This window comes from Psittacula echo, assembly GCF_963264785.1.
Source record: "Psittacula echo genome assembly, chromosome: 12".
Lineage (NCBI taxonomy): Eukaryota > Metazoa > Chordata > Aves > Psittaciformes > Psittacidae > Psittacula > Psittacula echo.
Genome location: NC_137747.1, coordinates 16,126,681 through 16,148,773, shown reverse-complemented (window position 1 = coordinate 16,148,773; position 22,093 = coordinate 16,126,681). Strand labels below are relative to the sequence as shown.

Below are 22,093 nucleotides of genomic sequence, written 5' to 3'. Positions count from 1 at the left end.
AACATTGTTTCTCTACCCTTTGAACAACAGTTTTAAAAAATAATGTTACTACACTGACCTGGTACTGCCATGGTGGTGTTAATGGTATCAAAAACCTTCTGACTTGAGAAATTACTGATTCCATGCTAACGCTCAGCTTCAGGGTTAGTCAAACAACTGAAGCAATTTAAGGTGATACCAGTCCTTCGCTATCCTGGCCTAACAAAGGTTACCCCTCCAGCACAACTGGTGGAAGTAAATGTGAGTACCTCAGTTGCTGCAATTAAAAAATCTCAGCAATGTAAATGAGGAGACAGGACTGTCAATAGTGACAGTGGAGGCACAGGCCAGCTTTCCCTTCTGAGACCCTTCTGCAAAAGAACATACAGTCAAGGCACAGGCAACAAGACGACACACAAGACACTAAGCTCTTCCATGGCTTCAAATAGATCTTCTGGGATTTGTGTAATGCCTAAGAGGATTGGGGCTGTCATGTCTGCAAAGTGACTCTTGGCTTCAGCTCTTATTAAGCAAGTGAAATACATTTTTAGTCACATACTCCACTGTAAGAAATCTAAAGCTGCTTTTAAGAGTACACAATGTCAGCTAATATCAGCCGTATGTACCAGGAGAGTTTCTGTATGCAGCTGAGTTGAACTTCTTCTCTTAGAGAAACAGGTAACAACTGTCACTGTTTCAAATAAAATTCTCAATTACTTTCAAGATATTTATTTGTCACGGAAAGGACTCAGTCGGAGATCAATGTGATCAGACAAAGCCGTTTATTCTAGAAAACTAACTCTTTATATACTATTGCTTAAAGTTGTTTGCACTAACTTGGCCCATTGTGATTGGATACATATCTGTGAGGCCCTTAACAACTAACATAGAATTGGTTAAGCACAGGTGTGAGAACCTGACCTTCAAAGTTTTCCAACAGTCCTCAATTTAACCACTCAGTAAATTCCAGCTCCTTCTTATCTTGCTGGGATTCTCACTCCCAGTGCCTCGCTCCCATCCTCCTTCACCTTTTGTTGTTCCTTGGTTCATGTCGAACTCCATGTAGGCACTTGCTGATCTGGGTATGTGGCTGTTCTTTGCCAGAAAATCATCCACATCTATCTATATATTTATACAGTACACACAGAAATAATAGTTATTCTGTAGAATTCTGGGTTACCTTCACTTTGTCTACAACAGGAGTAATTCCAAATTGGGAGGACAAAAAGAAATCCCTTGTTAGTCATTAAGCAAGCAGAAATTGATCTTGCAGCTTTCTCTTACCCAAGAAGCCAGGGAGTCAGGCAGAGGCGGAAAAAATCAGCTAAGAAACAAAAGCGGCAGACACGCAAAGAGGTAGTCTGGTGACTCAACTCACCATCATGGTGTTACAGAAATCGCTCTTCTCAATATGGGAATATCTTATCTTCTGGCTCCGAAACCAGTTGTCTGAGATTATAGCAAAAAGACTGGGCTTTTGGCTTTCCGGATTTGAACTCAGATACGCAGGCTTAGACCTCAACTTTCCTGCAGATGATTGCACCTCCTCTTCCATTTCTATACTAGATGTGTCATTCTGGTTTTCTTCCTCTGTTGGTTCAACCTCAAATTTAGAGTCAGAATCAGGCTCATCGGAAGACTGTTTGCTTACTTCTTCTGCACTGGGCATCTGTGCTAGAAAGAGGTTTAAAAAGAATGTGTAGAATACCTGCACATGGCTTCAATCTAGCTGCCAGCCTTGCATGTTCTATCTAGGAGCTCAGCAAGGTTCTTCTGAATCTTTTTCAGCTGAAATAAAGGATTTCCAAACCCAAGTAGGCATTAAGAGGCCTGTACAAGTGTTTGACTTTTACTAATTTTCTTAATCAGCAGCTATGTTAAAGGAGGAGGTGAAACACCCACTACTTTTTACTTGCGCCTGCTGTAAACTAGCGTAAAATAAGCAGATAACTGAATTAATTTGGAAACTATTAAAAAGCACACCATTTTAATTTTCTCTCTTAAGAGTGATTGAGAAACACGATAATGTTCTAATCCTGTAAACACACTACTATGTAAAAATACAGTAATGGGCTTGGTCTTATTGATTCAAATGGAATTTAGAGCATTTATAGAAATTGTTGGAGGCCTGGTGCTAGTAACAGTCACTATAGGGTCAGAAAATGTGAAGGTAAACATAGTTAAGCATAACCTGAAAGTCTTATTTAAAGCATTAAGAGTTACTTTGCCCAGGCAAAAAGCTGACACTGAAGCGTACGTGGCATAGCTACCCTTTACCTATGCAAAATAGGTATTTTATTCTGCTTTTCAGACGTGAGCAGCAAGCCATGCCTGTGCTGCTCAGGGTAGCTTGTACAACTGCCCAGCCTCTTGTAACCTGCACTTTCTAATTACTGTGCTTGGTTACCCACAAGGGCACATGTGAGTGTGCAGAGGGAAGATACTTCACTACTGAAGGAAGCAGAGGCAGTTAATAGTATCAGCTGTCTGCTAAACCTGCAAAATGAGAGCTGAAAGTAAAAAATCCATGGTGAACACACATGCAGGATGGATAAGGAGGAAGGAGTACAAGTCATTACTGAGGTGAGTACCTCCTGTTCTGCTGTGTCTCATTGTGGCTATTCCTGTGTGACCTGTCATAGGACTGGCTACTGCATTATTAGGAATAGAGGGCACCAAATAAAGTTAAAGCTTGCTAAAGTAAAAGTCTAATTTTCATTTTAATTCTCATTTTCTTTCCTACAGCTGTTCTGCAAAGGCAGAATCACTGTTTTTCAACTTAGGTTTGATTCCGCAGCCAGGATTTCTTATGCTTCAGTATTACAGCAAGCTAGGAAGGCTTTATCCTCCTGAGTACATCAACAAGCCTATTATTAACCTAAACGAAAGCCTGTTATCGGTTACTGACGTATTAGAAATAAGAATCAGTGATGGACTGGAAAGAGGAGCAAAATACACAAATAAATGAAAATGCATGTCCTGCTCCCTCCACAGATTTTCTATCAGCACTGATAAAAGAATCCCTTAACAGCTCCTGGTACCAGCCCCCCACCCCCAAAAGAGGAGAAGTATAAGAGAACTGTAATGAAAGTGTATAAAGTTAGAGGGTGAGGTTGGCTTTCTTAAATTACCTGTGAGAAAAAGGGAGAGGGTAAGGAAGAACAGCGGCAGCAGCTTGTCTTATAAGAATTTTAACAGAAAAGTGTAATAATTTGAGTTTGCTACCAACAGTACTGAAAAAGCCCTTTACTTTCCTTTTGTGACAAGTGGCATTAGTCTAAAAATAGCTAGCAGAGTGCTTTGAACATGAAGCATGCAGGAGCATTTTATCTGATCAACTGCAGAACTTACCTTCATTAAGGAGAAGCTGTAGCCAGATAATCATTAGGATCAACAGCATTACAAATGGCAAACAAAACCAGAAGAAAAGCAGAGGAAAGGTCAGCTCATTCACCAAAGGAACCACAGGATACTTCATTGCTTGCTTCAGGTTACACTAAGTTTAGACTAGCTTGCCTGCTCTGCTTTACCTTTTAATAACTCTCATTGCATCACTGTGTTAATCACAAGCAGACAGCTGATATACTCTGCATGGTTAGCAAAAGGGACAGCAACTGAGAGAACATCTGATTTGATTGTCCTTCTTTGGCTGCTATTTAAAGGATAAACACAAGCTAGGAAGCTTTCAAGGCTTATGTTAAAACAATAGCTAAAGGTCTGCCTATATAGCGGAGATAACCAAGTGATTCAGCTACTTTGAAACTGGGTAGCCAAGGTTGCTTTTGAAAAGTTGGTAAAACAGGATCAACCCTGCAGTGATGGATATCATAGAATCATGGAATGATTTGGGCTGGAAGGAACTTAAAGCTTATCCAGTTCCAACCCCTGCCACAGGCACCTTTGTATCTTAATTGCCTTTCTATCTCCCTTCCCTGAAGAAAGGCAAGTTAGCATGTTTTACAGGATATGTGTCTAAATGTATTGCTGAATAATTAAGCAGTTCAGTGGCAATCAAAGTAGGAACTGATAGTATGACTTCACTAACTTGACATTCATCAGACTGTTTCTCCTTTAATAAAATAAAGCCATTATCTATCACCTCACAGGCGGCTGTTTGGCTAAATTAATCCTTTCTGTAGCTCTTGGTACCCCTCAGAAGAGAGCAGCTATATAAGTGCACATTATGAATTGCATGCAGTTAATTCCTTGCTTGCGTGCCTGTGTGTTTTTATGCAGTGACAGTCTCTTGAAATTAGACTTTTAATCCCCAAGATCTAAATGAACTTTGCAAATTTTGGTTAACTCACGTTACTAACACTTTAGGATGACTGCGTGATAAAAGCAGCTATTACCCTTATTCTGTGCATTGGGTAAACAAGAAAAGCCGTTAACGACCTGAGCTTCGAGAAGGCTGAATATCTGCATCCCGCACTTCCAGCAGCGGGAGCTGTGGGTCGGTGGCGTTTCTGACCATCAGGGGCAGCGACAGCAGTAACGGATCCCAACCGGGCAGCGGTGACCTCACTTCGGTGGTGACGCGGCCTCAGCGGCCGGCTTGGCCGGGCCGGACCCAGCCGTGCCCCGCGTCCCAGGGCAGGGCCCAGTGGAGGCTCTGGGATGTTCTCTCGTCCTCCGCCCCGACCGCAGGGGGCGCCCTTCTTGCCGCGGCCCGGGGACGGCGCACGCCGCCGGTGCCATCCCGGCCGCAGCTTCTCGCTTCCTTGAGGCCGGTGTCAGGCTTCGGCTGTGAGCCGGCGGGCACAGGGCGCTCCTGCGGGACCGGCAGCGGGGACATAGCCTGCACGCTCCCTGAGGCCCCTCCCCGCCCGGAACGAGTGTCGGCGCCCGCGTTCTCGGCCGGAGGGAGCCGCAGTCGCACCATGGCGGCGGCCTCGCGAGTGTTCGCCTTCCGCGACGTGCGCTGGGCCCCCGACCCGGTGCTGGAACCGGGCGCAGCTGTGCGGACGCCGCAGCCGGTGCCGCTGGTGATCGACAACGGCTCCTTCCAGACGCGGGCAGGCTGGGCCTGCGCCGACCCCGCCGTCCCCGCCGAGCCGCTGCTGCGGTTCCGCTCGCTGGCGGCGCGCAACCGCGGGGCCCGCGGCGGGACCGGCGCCGAGACGCAGGTGGGCAACGACCTGGGGAGCCCCGAGCCCCTGCGCTGGCTGCTCCGCTCGCCTTTCGACCGCAACGTGCCCGTGCAGCTGGAGCTGCAGGAGCTGCTCCTCGACCACGTCTTCCAGCGCCTCGGCGTCAGCTCGCAGGTAGGGCCGGGCGGGGCAGGCCCTGGAGCCGCGTGTGGAGCCCTGCCGGGGCGGGGGGCAGCGGCAGGTTGTGTGGGTGCGCGGTGGGAATGCGGGCCCCGGCAGCGCCCCGGAGTGTCCTGAGGCGCTGCGTTGTCCCCTCCTGGCAGACACGCGGCCCTGGGCGGCCTCCTGCTGTGGTGACCCCGGCCCGGCGCTCCCCGAGGGTGCCGTTTGAGCTCCGCTGTTCTCGGAGCTTCTTCATAGCTTGGTAATAAAAGGAGAGCGGGACGGTACAGCTGCCGGGCGAGAGGTTTGGACTGCAGCATCTCGTCAGGCTGTGGCCAAGAGGCTGTGGCCAAGAGCCAGTGTCCACGGTTGGTTTTTGAGAGGGACATTAAAGATTGCTGGTTTTGACTATTTGTTTAGTATCGCTAGCAAGACTGAGAGTTGCTCCTCAGATCATGAAGACTTTTGCGTTTTTGAGCTTTACCTGTTGCTCAGCTGCTTTCCTCCAGTTTTCACGTGTGCTTCACCTCCTCAGTGCATAGATTTAAATTTTTAATAATTTGTATATGCTTTAAAAATCCATTCTCCTCCACCTTCAGGAGTTTATTCTTTCAGTTCAGTTCAGTTGACTGAACATTTGAAGCCTTGATATAGACAAGGGTTCTGTTTTGCCCCCTTAAGCACCTAGGTATAATTTAACTGACATGATTTATAGCTTGCACAGAAAACACTTTCTCGTTGTGGTTTGGAGGAATCCTTGCTGGTGCTTAAAGGGGAAGCAAGGGTAAGTATCCCTGGATATCAAAGGAGGTGATCCTGCCTCTCTACTCTGCTCTCATGAGACCCCACTTGCAGCACTGTGTGCAGTTCTGGTGTCCGCAGCATAAGGACATGGAGCTGTTGGAGCAAGTCCAGAGGAGGCCACAAAATTGATCAGGGACTGGAGCACCTTCTGCATGGAGACAGGCTAAGAACACTGGGGCTGTTCAGCCTGGAGAAGAGAAACTGTGTGGAGGCCTCAGAGCAGCTTCCAGTGTCTGAAGGGGGCCAGAGAGGCTCTTTTCATCAGGGACTGCAGCAACGGGACAATGGCTGATGGGTTCAAACTGAAACAAGGGAAGCTCATGTTAGATATAAATAAGATGTTCTTTACTGTGTGGCCTGGCACAGGTTGTCCGGAGAAGTGGTAAATGCTCTATCCCGGGCAGTGTTCAAGGCCAGGTTGGACAGAGCCTTGGGCTCTTAGGGTAAGGTGTCCCTGCCCATGGCAGGGGGTTGGAACTAGATGATATTAAGGTCCGTCCCAATCCTAATGATTCTATAATTTTCCCTTCATACATTTATTATTTTTCTCTTGTCCCTTACAGGGTTGTGTTGATCATCCGATCGTTCTGACAGAAGCAGTATGCAATCCTCTCTATTCAAGACAAATGATGTCAGAGCTGCTCTTCGAATGTTACCAAGTGCCTAAAGTGTCCTATGGCATAGATAGCTTGTACAGTTTTTACCACAACAGAAGTCAGAACTGGCCCTGCAGTGGTTTGGTGATATCTTCAGGTTATCAGTGTACCCACATTTTGCCAGTCTTGGAAGGCAGGTGAGTGAGTTCTTGGTGTCTTGAGTACAGTGCAGCCCCTCTTTGTCAGCCATTGACTCTTCAAGTGATGCAGGTACCCTTTCCTCTAACATTCAGTATTCCAGCTCCTGCAGTGTAAGTTCTTATCAGGTCTTTATACTGATGAGTTAAAACTAGGTCTGTGGATTTTGTGAGTTCTGTTGAATTTTGATTTGAAGAAGCAGTGCTGGCCCTGTACATGTTGTATGTTTGGTTATTATTCATGTGTAGACCTTTACTTGCAAAAGTAGAATGGGGTATCTACTCCAAGTAAGATCAGGCATTAAAAAAATGTGTCATAGAATGGTTTGGGTCAAAGGGACCTTAAAGCTCATCCAGTTCCAACCCCTGCCATGGGCAGGGACCCCTTCCACTGGAGCAGCTTGCTCCAAGCCCCTGTGTCCAACCTGGCCTTGAACACTGCCAGGGATGGGGCAGCCACAGCTTCTCTGGGCACCCTGTGCCAGCGCCTCCGCGCCCTCACAGGGAAGAGCTTCTGCCTAAGAGCTCATCTCAGTCTCCCCTCTGGCAGGTTAAAGACATTCCCCTTGTCCTGTCCCTACAGGCCCTTGTCCAAAGCCCCTCTCCAGGTTTCCTGGAGCTGCTCTAAGGTCTCCCCTTCAGGAGCCTTCTCTTCTCCAGGCTGACCCAGCCCAGCTCTCTCAGCCTGGCTCCAGAGCAGAGCTGCTCCAGCCCTCGCAGCAGCTCTGTGGCCTCCTCTGGACTTGCTCCAACAGCTCCACATCTTTCTTGTGCTGTTGCCCCAGAGCTGGATCAGGACTGCAGGGGGGGGTCTCCCCAGAGCGCAGCAGAGGAGGAGAATCCCCTCCCTGACCTGCTGCTCACATTCTGGGAGTGCAGCCCAGAGCTGGGGGGGAGGATTCTGGGCTTGAAAGCACACTGAGGGCATGTCGTGGTCATGAAATATTACAGAGGTTAAAGGAAATACTTTCAGCTCCACTAACCATCACTTGCCTTCTTAAAAATGAATGTTTTCTTGCTGTAGCCAAAATTATTTAGTGTTTTTTTTTATTGTTATTTAAAGCAGAGCAGAGCCTTTCAGAAAGTACTTGCAGTAAACAAAGCAATGATTATGTTTATTATCTGAGAAAAGCAGGTGTACTAGATTCTCTGGTAACTGAATCTTGAAATATTTGGGAATATTCATGTCTGCTTGACAGTATCAGAAAGTAAATAATGCCGGGGGGAAGCAGGAGGTCTGTTTTATGCTGAACTTGTGGATCTCTGCACAGTTCTTTGTGTATCTTTCCCTTTTCAGACTGGATGCTAAAAACTGCAAACGTATTAATCTTGGAGGGTGTCAAGCAGCTGTCTATCTCCAGCGTCTCCTTCAGCTGAAATACCCGGGGCATTTTGCTGCCATCACTCTTAGTCGCATGGAGGAAATACTGCATGAGCATAGCTATGTTGCAGAGGACTATATAGCAGGTAAAACCAGCTGTAAATTGCCACTAGGTAGTGCTCACCCAAACTTAGTTTTCTCTTCTATATCTCTTGTTCTCAAGTTGGCTAGGATTCTGGCAGAAGTACTCTACTACTGTTTTGCTTTCTTTATAGCTTGCTGGCAGTTACCTCATGGTAGGTTACAGTTGCAACAAGAGTTTCAAATTTAACATTAACATAGAAACAAAATTGAATTACAAAAAAAAAAAAGCTGTATGAGTTTGAATTTCTCTGTGAATAAAAATAGTGATTATTTCAGAGAAAAAGTATTTAAAATGAGTTTGTTTTGTTAGTTATTTTATGCTTCCAACAGAACATTAAATTTCCTAGGATGATTCCAGTATCTGGCTGTGTTTCTTATCTGCTTTAAGGTTTACAAAACTGCAGAGGACAATTCTCATGATGTTTTGTAAATTAAAGAAGTTTTAAAAAATTTCCATGGTAAATGTAATCTTAAGTAGTGGCTGAAGAAAAGTGTTTTCTTAAATTTGTCACTTATGGAAGAGCCTGCAGAAAAGCCTAGACATGTGAGAACTCGCCTTTACCTGGGAAGAGAGAAAATTCTGGTGTGCACTTCCCACTCTGGTATGCAGGAGATCAGAGCACTAAGAACCATGGGAACCGAGTATGTGGCTGAGAGGTAGTGCTCTGAGGGAGGAGCTAAACACTGGAGCAGCTGGCCAGAGGTGACAGAATCCAAAGCTGGACTGTTGTCTTCTTTCTTCCAAGTCTGAGTTTAGCGTGGCTTGCATACAGCATACAAATTGTTGTTTTCTGCCTAGCTAAAGCAGTTATTTTGCTTTCAAAACATTTAGAGCTACGGAAGTGGCAGTCCCCAGAGTACTATGAGAGCAATATGCACAAGATGCAGCTGCCTTTCTCTAACAAACTGCTGGGGAGCACTCTGACATCAGAGGAAAAGCAGGAGAGGCGGCAGCAGCAATTGCGTAGACTTCAAGAACTCAATGCACGTCGTCGAGAAGAGAAGCTACAACTTGACCAAGAGAGGCTGGACAGGTTACTGTACGTACAGGTAATCAAGGCAGAGTTTTCTGTGTTGCCTTCTGGGAGGAGGGCAGTCTGCCTTCAGAGCCTTATCAGAATGTCATGCAGCACTGTAAAGAATCATAGACTCATACAATCGTTTGGGTTGGAAGGGACCTTAAAGCTTATCCAGTTCCAAACTCCTGCCATGGGCAGGGACATCTTCCACTAGAGCAGGTTGCTCCATGCCTCGTCCAGCCTGGCCTTGAACACTGCCAGGGATGGGGGCAGCCACAGCTTCTCTGGGCACCCTGTGCCAGCTCCTCAGCACTCTCACAGGGAAGAACTGCCTAAGAGCTCATCTTAATCTCCCCTTCTGAAGAAGCTACAACTGTTCTGTGTGTTTTCTGATAGGAGCTTTTTAAGCTTACTTGCAGGATAAAAGGGAGAGGTTACTGATGCAGAGGATGCTGTCAGGTGCCGAACAATTCTTTTGTGAACTATTTTGAATGCTGCCAAAGCATGCACACCATAATATCTGGTGATGAAGGCAAAGTGTCTGTACATGCACAGTTGACAGATAGTTGGTTGCCCTGTCATCACAGCTAACTCTGTCTGTAGGAACTTTTAGAAGATGGTCAGATGGATCAATTCCACAAAGCTTTGGTGGAGCTGAACATGGACTCTGCAGAAGAACTTCAGTCTTACATCAACAAATTGAGTCTGTCTGTTGAACAAACCAAGCAGAAAATCCTACAGGCAGAAGTCAGTATTGAAGTAGATGTTGTGGACAGCAAGCCAGAGGTATAGTGTTTTCACCAAGTTAATCCTCCTCTTATGTCTGAGAGATTTAAGTTTCTACACTTAAAAATGTGCCCTTTCAGACTTTTGCTGATGAACTAAGCTTTTCCTTTAACACACTGCAACTCATTAATTTGGCAACTGCTTCTCTCTTTTCCGGCTTTCCTATGCAGCTACAGAAAATAACAGTTCAGTAGGCCTAAGATCAATAACCCTTGTGCTGGTCTGCACTGTGCTCTGATACATACCTTTAGAGTTATATTCCATAGAGTTCTAAGCAAAATCTCTAGGCTTCCTGACAGTAGTTGAAGTATAGCTATATGAAATCAATAAGTTGCCTTAAAAATTTCTTTCACATCTTTAAAGATTTGGAGGAGACAAGAGAATAGTTCTGGTTACTTAAGGTTGACTTGCTAGGAGGTTGTAAATGCAGCAGTTAACATAATGGTTTTGTTCATACTTTAAACCAACCTCCAACTCTGCTTTTGCATTAATTTTGGTGAAATAAGTGGGCCTGGAATGTTAAAGATTTTTTCTCTACCCCCAGTGTCTGACAATTAAAATGACATTAAATTTAAGTACTTAAACAGCAAGTGGTTATGATCCGAAGACAACCAGCCTTAATTGTCAGTAGCCATCTATTAAAGATACAGGAGAACATATGAAGCTTTTTGTTAAAGAAAGCATTAGTTTTCCTTTCTGTTCTTCCCTTTCAGGTGCAGAGAACTTCATGGTAAACAACCACCCTTTGCCTTTATTCTTGCTATCTTTGTTTGGTGCAGTTAAGCAGTATATTCTATTTTGTTTACTTAACAATGAAAGATGGATTGCTGCACTTGATTTTTAGGCTTGTGTTGAAAATGAGAAGCTTAATTGTCTGCTTTGTCAGACTAATACAGACCCAACACATAGCAGCTGCATCTAAGAGATAGTCTAAGGCTGCTCGTGGATTTACTTAAAATTGCCTTTCAAGTCACATAAGAGAGAACTTTCTTAGTTAAACCAGTCTTTGCTTAGCAACAGACAGAGAGAAAAACAGAAAATTGAAGCACAGAGAGTTGTGCCAGGTGCAGGAGTTCATGTGTCTTATATGGAGCTTGAGATATAGCCAGAACTAGCTGGTGAGCTGATACCTTCTAGGTGTTGTATTTTGCCTATCCTTGTCAGTAAGGCTTGTGTAAGAATCAGAATGACAGAGTTTGAGCGAAATTGAAGTAGATGATGAGCTCCCATTGTGCTAAAGAGTCTTTCTGCCCTCCGGCAAAAGAAATTGTCCTAAAAAAAAGATAGCCGAAAGACTATTAGTTTCTTATAATTTTACTCAGTGGTTGTGCCTAAGTTCCATCATGTCCCTGTTCCAACATATCCCATGCTCCTCTTCTTTACTAGGTGTAGCCTCAGGCCTTGGAAGCAAGTGGAAAGCCTTTTTGTTAGGTCAGTGCTTTGTGAGAGCACCTATGGTTATCACTGAATCCTTTTGTGAAGATGGGCCATCCCTCTGGCTGTGCAAAGGAGTCTGAAAGCTAATTATGTTGTCCTGGGGTCTGTGCCAAGTCTTTAGCTGAGTTTTATGCTTCGTGTTGCTGTTTGCTTGGTTGTTGTTTGTTTTTTTTTTTAAGACATAAAAAGAAAGGGATTTAACAAAGCATAAGTGTTGGAGATAAGTTCAGGTGACTTAAGATTTGTTTGCTGTATGGAGGAACACTGCTTACACTTCAGTTTGAGTAATTACTTGGGTTTTAAGTGGTTGTAAGCTAGATACTTGAGAATGCTTGGATGATCTAGCTTTGTCTCATCCTGGTATCGCTTGCTAGACACTGCAGCAAACCTTACAAGTGTAAAATAACAAAACCAAATCTTTAGCAACAAAATACCTAAGGTAACACTGTACCACAAAAATAAAGAAGATAATTAAAACCCTGCTTTTACTTCACAACCATAAAGTACTCTAGGATTTTGAGCAATGCTTTAGGAAAGAGTTTTTGGAGCACCTTCACCTCTGTGTAAAATATAAGGGCTTTTGGTATATTCAAATGCCAGGCAGTTGAAACTGTCAGACATTGTGTGGCAGCTTTGAGCTAGCAAATATTTGTTTTCCAGTCCCATACAAGCTAGGCAGGGAATTTAATGGTAATTATAGAGCAGTTAGAGGTGCTGTGAGTGTACTGAGTTTTAACTAATTTTAAAAGCTATTTTAATAACTTTCAGTATGTTGTTATGTGTAGGCCATGGCTGGCCGGGAGCCTGGCAGTCAGCCTGTTAACTGAGGCCTTTCATTTCCCAGCTGTCATCACAGTAAATTTGTTGAAGGTGTTATCTTTTTATGCTTTGAGTGAATGTCTGTCTTAGCACCTGCTTTCTGGGGTGTTCACCATTTTGATTTCTGTTTTCAGTGCTAGAGAACAGCATGTTTGGTTTCAGGCATGTTAAAAAATTGAGATTTGAGAAAAACAGCATTGAATTTTCCAAATGTGTTGCTAGCATTGAAGTTGTCTGTGCTCAGCGCACCTGAGCTAGCCTCCCATAATATATTTTCTTCTGTTTCCAGACTCCTGATTTGGATCCATTGGGCAGTGAGCAGTCACTGGAGGATGTGGAAAGTGTTAATGAGTTTGAACCTTTATTTGCTGAGGAACAGCCTGAAGTTGAGAAGCCTGTTGCTGCAGTGCAGGTTTGATTTCTATATCTACACCTCATGCCAGAAGTTGCTGCCTCCTGGTTGCACAGCTAGTCTGCTAACACTTCTCCAATGCAAACATGGTTTGCCTGCTCTTGGAAGAGATGCTTAAGCTTATCTGAACAGGACATTGAGAGAGGACAAGTCCTTGCAGTCTTAGCTGATGGTTTAGAACACGGTTATACCCATTTGGCTCACACTGCAGGCAGTGCCTGTTCAGTAGTGCCATGTTATCAGGGAAAAAAGTCCACAGTGGTTTTGTGTGTGATCCATAGCCTAATGTTGCATCACCATGCACACAGCTTTCAACTTGTGATATTGAGCCTTGGGGACTGCGTGGCAGCAAACAAAAAGAAGTGTAGGAAAAGTCCAGCTTCCTTGGGTTTTTGGAAAGTTTTGCAGCATGGCACTTCCTTCGCGAGAGCATAGTAATCTGTTTTTTGTACACATTGTTTGGAAACATTGCCCATTCTAGAACATTACTGTTCTTTAGCTTAAGTTCCTACTACTTTTCAATCTCATCTTTTCAAAGCCCGTGTTTAACCTGGCAGAGTACCACCAGCTTTTCCTTGGCACTGAAAGAATCAGGGCTCCAGAGATTGTTTTCCAGCCTTCCCTGATAGGAGAAGACCAGGCTGGTATTGCAGAAACCATGCAATATGTCCTTGACAGGTGAGTTTATGAAGCTGCTTGACACTCACTTCAAACAAGCTAGTCTTGTTTTGATACCAGCTTTTGCAATTCTGGTTGCTTAGTGATAATTTGAGAAAATATATTTGAATAGTTCTTCTGGTGGGGTTGAGCAGTGCAGGTTAGACGTATCTTCCTGTTCCTTGTCTTAAGTCAGTGGGCTCCAAACTTTTTTTGATTGATTACCCATCAGTAAAAACTTTTTGAGTGTGCACCTCCAATATATGTGTATTTATAAATTACAGGTACTACTGAACTATTATGTACATTTAAAAATATACACAAAACCAGAAATTAAAGAAGGACGAGATAAAAGTGAAATAAACACAATTTTTGTTTATTTATTAATGGTACCAAAAAAGTCACCTTCCTGCACCCCACTGAATTGTCCACACCCCACTTTGGAGACCCCTGGTCCAAATTTGTTACAGAGGGAGACAACAAACCCTGGTAATTATACATCCCATGAAACAATGAGCTGGCAGCCTCTGTTTCTGAGACCAAAATCAGGGGGGACGTTTTTAAGTTACGATATAAGCAGGCTTGCTGGACAGCTGTTTCCAGACAACTTAGCACTGGCAAAATGTCCCTCCTGAACTGTGTGAACATAGAGATTGCATTTTCTGAACTGTGAGAATTGCAGCTCTACTGAGCTGTTGATTTATGGTGCACAGAGTGCTTTAAGGATTTTCTCCTGCCATCCCAGAATTTTCACAAAACAAATTAACACAGGTTTCCATGGTAGGGAAGTGAAGGAAGATTCTGAAAATGAATCCTGAAGACAAGGTATTGGTATTCCCAATAGCTGTTCAGTTCCTAGGAGAGATGTCCTTGAGGAGAACTGAGACTGACATTGATTTTTGTTCCTTGTAGGTATCCAAAGGAACAACAAGCTATTCTTGTCCAGAATGTTTTTCTCACTGGTGGAAATACAATGTACCCTGGACTGAAAGCCAGGGTCCAGAAGGAACTCCTCGAGATGAGACCATTCCAGTCATCTTTTCAGGTATGTGTTGACGCGATGTTTGCATGAACAGCGGTTTGTCTGTGTTCAGGAGTAATTTGGGTTGAGAAAAGTACAGAGCAGGTGGACTTGGAGCATGGGAATGGAGAGTGTTTTATGATGAAACACTGCAAATGGCTTTTTTGACCTGAGAAGGCAGATGGTGGGAGGCCAGTAGCAGTCCTCCGGCATGCTGGACCTATGGCTTCCGGAGTCGCATTGCTTGGGAATGCAGCCCAAAGCAGGAGGTAAACTCCATCTGAGGCAGAGAGTTGTGGCCAGCAGCTCAATGTCCAGTTGGAGACTGGGGATGAGTGGTGTCTCTCAGGGACTGGTGTTGGGACTGGTCTTGTTCAACATCTTTGTTGGTGACATGGACAGTGGGACTGAGCACTCAGCAAAGTTTGCCAAGTGGTTCGGTTGATACACTGGAGGGAAGGGATAGATGCAGAGGGACCTGGACACGCTAGAGAGGTGGCCAGTGCCAACCTCATGAAGTTTAACCAAGCCAAGTGCAAGGTCTTACGCCTGGGTCGAGGCAATTCCAGGCGCAGCTACAGGTTGGGCAGAGAAGGACTTGGGGGTACTGGGTGAGGAGAAACTGAACATGAGCCACTTCAGCATGCGCTTGAGCCCAGAAGCCGTCCATGTGCTGGGCTGACTCAAAAGGAGCATGACTGGCAGGTTGAAGGAAGTGATCCTGCTCCTAACAAAGGTCACTTGTTCTAGATAGGAGCTGTCACAGTCTGCACATTTCCAGCCTAACATACCTGTGTGTGCATGGTCCTTTACCTGAAGCAGGTTTTCCTTTTCCAAGACATCTACCCTGCTCTCTCAGATGTCTTCGGAAAGAGCACCTGTAGCTTTCCTTAACCTTTACCTTAGAATCATAGAATCACAGACTGGTTTCGGTTGGAAGGGACCTTAAGATGATCCAGATCCAACCCTCCTGCCATGGGCAGGGATGCCTCACCCTAGACCATGTTGCCCAAGGCTCTGTCTAAGCTGGCCTTGAACACTGCCAGAGAGCTGTGGGTTGGGAATGTGATACACCCATTTGCTTTCTCTACCTGTAGGAACAAAACAGCCTCATAGAGAATTGATCTCAAGGTCAAAATACACTTCAAACCCATTCTTAATATTGCTCTTACCCAGAGGCACTGAATAATCAGCTCAGACTTCTGAAATTCAGTGGTTTGTGTCATATACCACTATACTCAGGTGCAGGAGAGAAAAGGGTTTTTCTCTCCAGTGTTAAATTGACATCGTTGTTGTTCTGTTTTCCTTCCATCCAGGTTCAGCTTGCTTCCAGTCCTGTTTTAGATGCCTGGTATGGGGCTAGGGAGTGGGCAGTGGAATATATGACTCGCGATGAAGGCTGGATAACCAGAAAAGACTATGAAGAAAAAGGGGGAGAATACCTCAAGGAACACTGTGCTTCAAATGTCTATGTGCCTATTCGCCTTCCAAAGCAGGCCCCACGGACAACAGAGGCATTAGCTACCTAGCAGAGTGCTGACATCCAGCACAGGCAACGCCTGTGAACAGGCATAGCACCATGCCTTGGTCACGAACCCTTGGATAGAGGTAACAGCACCGGGAAAAGAAGTTACTGGTGTGCAGCATGAGCTGGGCATGGAGCACAGGCCTCAGCTGCTTCAGAGAGCCCCAAGCATCTCATCCAGTCCCTTGAACAAGGAGAGCGAGCCACACTGAGGCATCAGCTGCCTGGTCTTGACGCTTGGAATGCTCAGCACAGAGCATAGGAGTACGCATCAGCAAGGAGGAACACCCCAGAAGTACATTCCAGAGAGAAACACCATCTGAGAAACTTTCACAGCAAGACCCAGGTTGGGGTTTTTTTGAGAGTCTGTTTTACAGCTTTTTTTATTCAATTAAAATGTTCTGGTTTTATACTGCTTTCATTGATGATCCAGAAGCTGTGCTCATCAAGCGGTCAGCCTAGCAGGCACCCCCCACGCCTGGCCCGGCGGTTGTTTGTCAGGACGTGTGGTGTTGCTGGATGCTGGTGGGGCTGAGCTATGCCTTCCTTCTGAGGCCTCCTGCACTCCTGTCCGCTTTGATTTCCTGCCTGCTACACGCTTTCTGCTAAACCACCACTGAATCAGCTGTGATTTCAGATACTTTTGACTTAAATTAAGTCAGTAATATTGATGCCTTGGTTGAAACTTTAGAGCTGGTCACATGAAGCACTGTCCAGCTGTAATGACAGGGTGCTTCATAAGGTGCAGGCCAAGTGCAGTTAGGCATTAAGTGGCTTTACAAAAGTGGTGGCTAAACAAGGCAGTTCTTGACTGATGGGACTTTTAGATCAAAATTTGCATTAGCAATTAAGTAAACTTTTTGCTTTACCACTGACTTACATGTTTCAGTGATTTGACTTCTTTACAGACCCCAGCAATACAGATGTATTTGATGGGTTGTACCTTGGAGGTTTGCAGCCAGGCCCCAGTTCTGCCTGCACAACATACTGGAGCTGAAATTTGACTGAGGATTCATTTATTGCACTGAACAACTTGCTTGCTTTCCCAAAAGAATAATCAGTGCCAAATGGTGAGCTGAAATCTGAGCAGACTCTATCACTTTGGCGAAAGCTGTAAACTGTTAGGCTGGAAAAGGTTAGACCATGGGGAAAATATCCAGACCATAACTGTATAAAAAAGGTGAAGAGGTGATGGCTTACTGTCCCCAGGGGCTGCAGAGCATCAACATAAGTTGTCTCTCAGGAGGGATAGAGGTCTTGGTGGATGTCTGCCCTGGTCCTAATAGGCTGCTGGGCAGGGGCAGAGGAGGAGAAGGCAGCTTGCTACCTTCAGGTAACCTTAAGTTTGGACTAATGATCCTACATGGAGGCACACTAACCTTCAGGACTGTTAAGGCAATTCTATGGGTAATAAGGAATGTGGAAAAACATGCTGTGCTGAAACACCAGCATGTCTTTGCTAATATCAATGGCCTGGAGTATGTGATATCCCATTGCTTTTTGACCCCTTTCTGACACATCTTTAACTATTGCCAGAAGTGGCTACTTAGGATACAGAAACCTGGATTCTTGGTGTTGGTTGCTGAACAGATTAGAGGGTGTTGTGCGTAAAACTGTTCCAAAATGAAGGCCTTAAAGGGCATCTGTTACAGATGGTTTTATTACTTTTAAATGTTTAGCCAAATTGAGCCAACCACTTCACTTGCATTAACTCAAAGCAGAGCTGTATAATTCTGTACAGAGATGCCAGATCAGCTGCTTAAACAGCTTCAAGGAAGCATAATTGTATAATCTCCTAAATATTAGCTGTTAATTTGTTACTTTATCCCCACAATAGCTGGAGTAACTAATGAACTTGGACAATGTCATCAGTCACAGGCTGTTCTGAAGGAGCTGGTGAGCATTCAGTTCCTTGGATTAGCACCATGAGAAGTGTGAACGTTGCAGGATTAATCTTAGCCATTTAAGTTCAGTTGCCCCATAGGATTTGCTACCTGAGCATTGGTGCTAGAAGGAGAAAAAAGGAAGGAGAAAAAGGAAGGAGTGAGAGGGAAGCAGGCCAGTTAAGGCACCCTACTTGGCCTCTTTTTAATGGGACTTCAGGTTGTGTGAGGAAGTAGGCAGTAGGAGGAATTGTTACAAAGATCATTCTGTGGACAGGAAGCTTAAACTGATGCTGTGAGGGCCTTTGCAGGTGATGGTAGGACTGCTGTTGAGTGAGCTGCTGTGCAGACAGCTCCAGAGCCTGTGCTGTGTTTATCGTGGCTGGTGTCCTGCAAGCTGCGAAGTACAGAGACCAGTTCAGAGATGGTCAAGTGGTTCCTGTTTGAGCCTCAGTATATTAAGTTCAAAACAACCTGTAACCTTATTATACGATTCACTTATCACCTAATTCAGGTCAAAGAATACAAAAGTACAAGTTTTCAGTTTAACAGCCATGGTGGTCTATTTATTCTGAAAGAGCTCAAATTGGGTTCCACCTTTCAGTGTTCCTAAGACCTGCTCCGAGTGGAAACACCACGTCAGAGAGAAGCCCTGGAGACTAAACATGGATCACGTGTTTAATGTCCCAGATTTCCGTTCGAGCTGCATTCGAGCCTTGGTTTTTGGTCTTCAAGGCTTCTTCTGTTTCCTGTGCCACAGCAACTTCAAACATGAACCGTTCTTTTCTAAATCTCCACTAGGACACCAAGATTAGAATGCTTTGCTTCAGTTACTAATCTCCAAAATACTTAATGTGCTGTGTAAGGCAGCATTCCAGAAGAAAGAGAAGATTCCCATGAACTGTCACTTGAAATTTAGGATTATCCCTCCAGAGACAGCCTGCAATGATCCTCTAACAGTCATAAACCAGAAGTTTTGAAGCTTGTGTGGGATGAGCAGGGGAGGGGAGAATACTGTAACAGATTTAACATTATCCCTAAAGTCATATGGTGGGATTTCTACTCTGGTTCCATACGTCAGGCACGAAGCAGCTGTGCTGATTGCCATTGCTCACTCCCACTGCTTCTGCAGACAGTGAGCTGCTCCCCGAGCATCAGCCTCAACAAAGCTGCTTGGTTTTAACCCCTGACATGGTTTGTCAGTTCTTCAGGCTCCTTTTGCTCCCTCCTTCAGGATCTTTCCTTCCGCTTTTTGAGCAGTGGGCTCAGTTTCCATTTCTTAATGCAGCAGAGACTGTGATGAGAGCACTGCACCCAGAGTCAGGAGACCTTCATCCATTTTTGTGTCTGTTCACTCATGACAGATCATGGCTGTTTGCTCTGACCTCAGTTCTGTGCCTCAGCATCTGGAACAGCAGAGCTAATGCAAGAATGCTACTAGCAGAGTGTGTAGTTACTGTAGAGGACATTAAGGATGGTGGGAAGGCTGGAAAGGGGTTTGTGGATTAGGAGGGGGAGGTCAAGTAAGATGAAGGAGAATAGACCCATCTATGCTTAATGCACAATGGGCCAAGTGGAAGGTGCCTGAAGATGGAAGAAGTGTATAGGAGGGTCAGAATCACTCCGTGCAGGTGTGCTTTTCTTCTGAAGCAGTTGCTGTTGACCACTGTCAGAATATGAAGCAAGCTGGATTTAAGGTCTGACTCAGAAGCTTTTACTCTCTGTTAAAATTCCTGGATTTAGGCAGGGCTAGTTTTTTAGCTTTTTATTTATTTCAAGGCTGAGATGAAGTATGAAGTATCTTCTCTCTTCATCTGTCTGGAAATAAATGTGCTGTGCTGGTGGGGACAGCATCTTTTACATTGCCAGTGAGATTCTGTGAGGGCATCCAGTTTCCTGCACTCGCAGTAGCCATAGTCAGGCTGTTGTATCAAGAGGAAGCTCGCCCCTGTGGAAGCTCAGGGCACTGCTCTCACCGGGTCTGGCTCCACAAATGAGCCTTAAGAAGGTCCCAGACTGCTTTCTTAGGCATATCCACAGTGACATGTCTGTGAGAACTCACCATGGGCGCAGGAGGGCTGTCACAAGCTAGATGCCATCTGCCAGCACTGCACTTGAGCTATTAGTGAGCTTTTTGGCATAAGACTTTGCATAGCTTGTCTAGTACTGAGGAAAGCACCTCCGATTTCTGGATGTGGTAGGGTTGGGTTTTTTTTGTCTTTAAACTGAGTTTTGTCTCCCTTGGGTTAAGCATTGCCATGGCTGGCGTAGCTTCTCAAGAAGCAATACAAGAAGAAATACATTTCAAATCCTGATCCTTAGATTGTCTTTTTTTTTACCACACTACAGCTTAGTTAAAATACACCCCCCTCCTCCTCTCACCCCACATTCCTGCCACATACCTGACATTCCTTCATCCTTAATGAGATGGAGTGGGGGATTTTGCCTTCCTGGAATTTTGGTGGAATACTAAGTGGATTTATCATGAAAAGTCCCATTTAGGGTACAAATCTCCCTGAAAGAGAGCCCCCATATGGCAAACCTTGCTTTAGCTGATAATGGTGAACAAAGTGTTTAAGTCCTCATTTAATCGCTATTTTGGAATATATATATAACATAAATGAAATATATACCAATAGCAACCTGGCACAGGGTGCCCAAGGGAAGCTGTGGCTGCCCCATCCCTGGCAGTGCTCAAGGCCGGGTTGGACACAGGGGCTTGGAGCAAGCTGCTCTAGTGGAAGGTGTCTCTGCTGGTGGCAGGGGATTAGAACTGGATGAGCTTTAAGGTCCCTTCCAACCCTAACCATTCCATGGTTCATTGATTCTGCTTCAGCCCTGTTGTAAGTATTGCTGTTGATGGAGACCATGTTGGAACAAGCTTCTGGAAGTGTGGATGAAGCAGAAGAGGCTTAGATCCTTGCAAATATAGCTAGGGACAGCAGTGGAGCTCCTGGGCTGTTGACACTTGAGATTTTACCAGTCACTACAGTGTGGACACACTCTCCATAGGCAAGGCAAGGTTGTTAAGTCAAAATAGTTTTCTTCAGTCTCAGTGACTATTAATTGACCCTAATAAACACAAAGCTGCCTGGCTGGATCAAAGGTTCTTCTGGCCTTATCCTGATAGTTACCTCCAGGAGATGCTGAGGGAGAAGTATAAGAATAGGAGCAGTAGTGATCATGTGTGTAAATCAGGAAGAAGATTGTAAGTAATTCCAGCTGGTTAACACCACGTACCCAGGAAGGCATGTGAAATGTGAATGTGGTGCGCCTGGAGCCCCTTTTTCCATGGGATCCATCACTATTGCAGGACTCTTTGTTGTGTTGAAAGGACAAGTTAAGGTATCCAAATTACAAGAAGTCCACATTGATGTGGATTTTTCAGTAGCAAAACCGTGCTGGACTGTGACCCTCCCTTCAAAGCACTGTGCTGTGGATGTTGTGAGTCAGCTGTGATAGTCCCGAGCTGTGCTCCAGAAGGGCTGGGACAGGACTCTTGCATCTGGCCGGTAAGCCCAGCCCGGCCTCTTGCTCTGGGAGAGGGGCTTCATTGCAGCCCCCAGGGCAGGTGCAAAGGCAGCAGCAGCTCTGGGCCTGTTGTATGACAGCCTCACGCTGCTTTCGTCCAGCTCCATGGTGGCAAATGGCCACGGGCTGTTCTTGCTGCTGGGGAAACAATGGAGAGGAAGGCTTTGATATCACCAGTGATGGACACCCTCCTGCTCAGGGGTGGTGCAGATGGAAGGAACTGAGGGCCAGGGCTCCTTTTTTTTTTTGCTTTTATCCTTTGTTAACTGCTGGTAGCTTCTTGTTGTGAGAACTGCCACGACCTCTCTTGAGGGTTTGTTTATGCACTTTGGCTGACATTGTTTGCAGCAGGACTTTGATGCACAGCCCCCGGGGCATCCTGTGGCTGGAAACAGGAAGAGTTGAACCCGGCTGAACACCAGTGCTCTCCAGCCCGGGAAGAAGAAGGGCTGATGGCTTGTGCCATGGTGGTGGCGTGCAGGGATGCGACTTCCCATCACCTGGGGAAGATGAGTCAGTCACATGCTATTATGGACTGTCGCCAGGCTGATGGCTTGTGCCCCCCCCCTCCACAGCAGCATCTCATGTGCGCGGTGGTTATGGCCAGGCTGGAGCAGTGGATGGTGCTGCACTGCCAGTGGGTGGAGAAGATGCAAAGAAGAATCTGGCATTTATGGGGATTTGTTGTGGTTGTCTAAGAGAACAACCAG

At 45.4% G+C, this 22,093-nt stretch overlaps 1 protein-coding gene across 1 annotated transcript; it reads left to right on the top strand.

The window, feature by feature from the left end:
• Positions 1 to 4,646: 4,646 nt before the first annotated feature.
• On the top strand, positions 4,647 to 16,379 carry ACTR5 (actin related protein 5). The gene is given in 10 exon segments (XM_080627562.1): positions 4,647 to 5,243; positions 6,599 to 6,828; positions 8,126 to 8,295; positions 9,126 to 9,343; positions 9,916 to 10,098; positions 12,644 to 12,766; positions 13,305 to 13,444; positions 14,336 to 14,468; positions 15,761 to 15,967; positions 15,969 to 16,379. Coding segments are annotated over 10 exon segments (1,839 nt in total). The 5' UTR covers positions 4,647 to 4,859; the 3' UTR covers positions 16,020 to 16,379.
• The last annotated feature ends 5,714 nt before the right edge of the window (positions 16,380 to 22,093 follow it).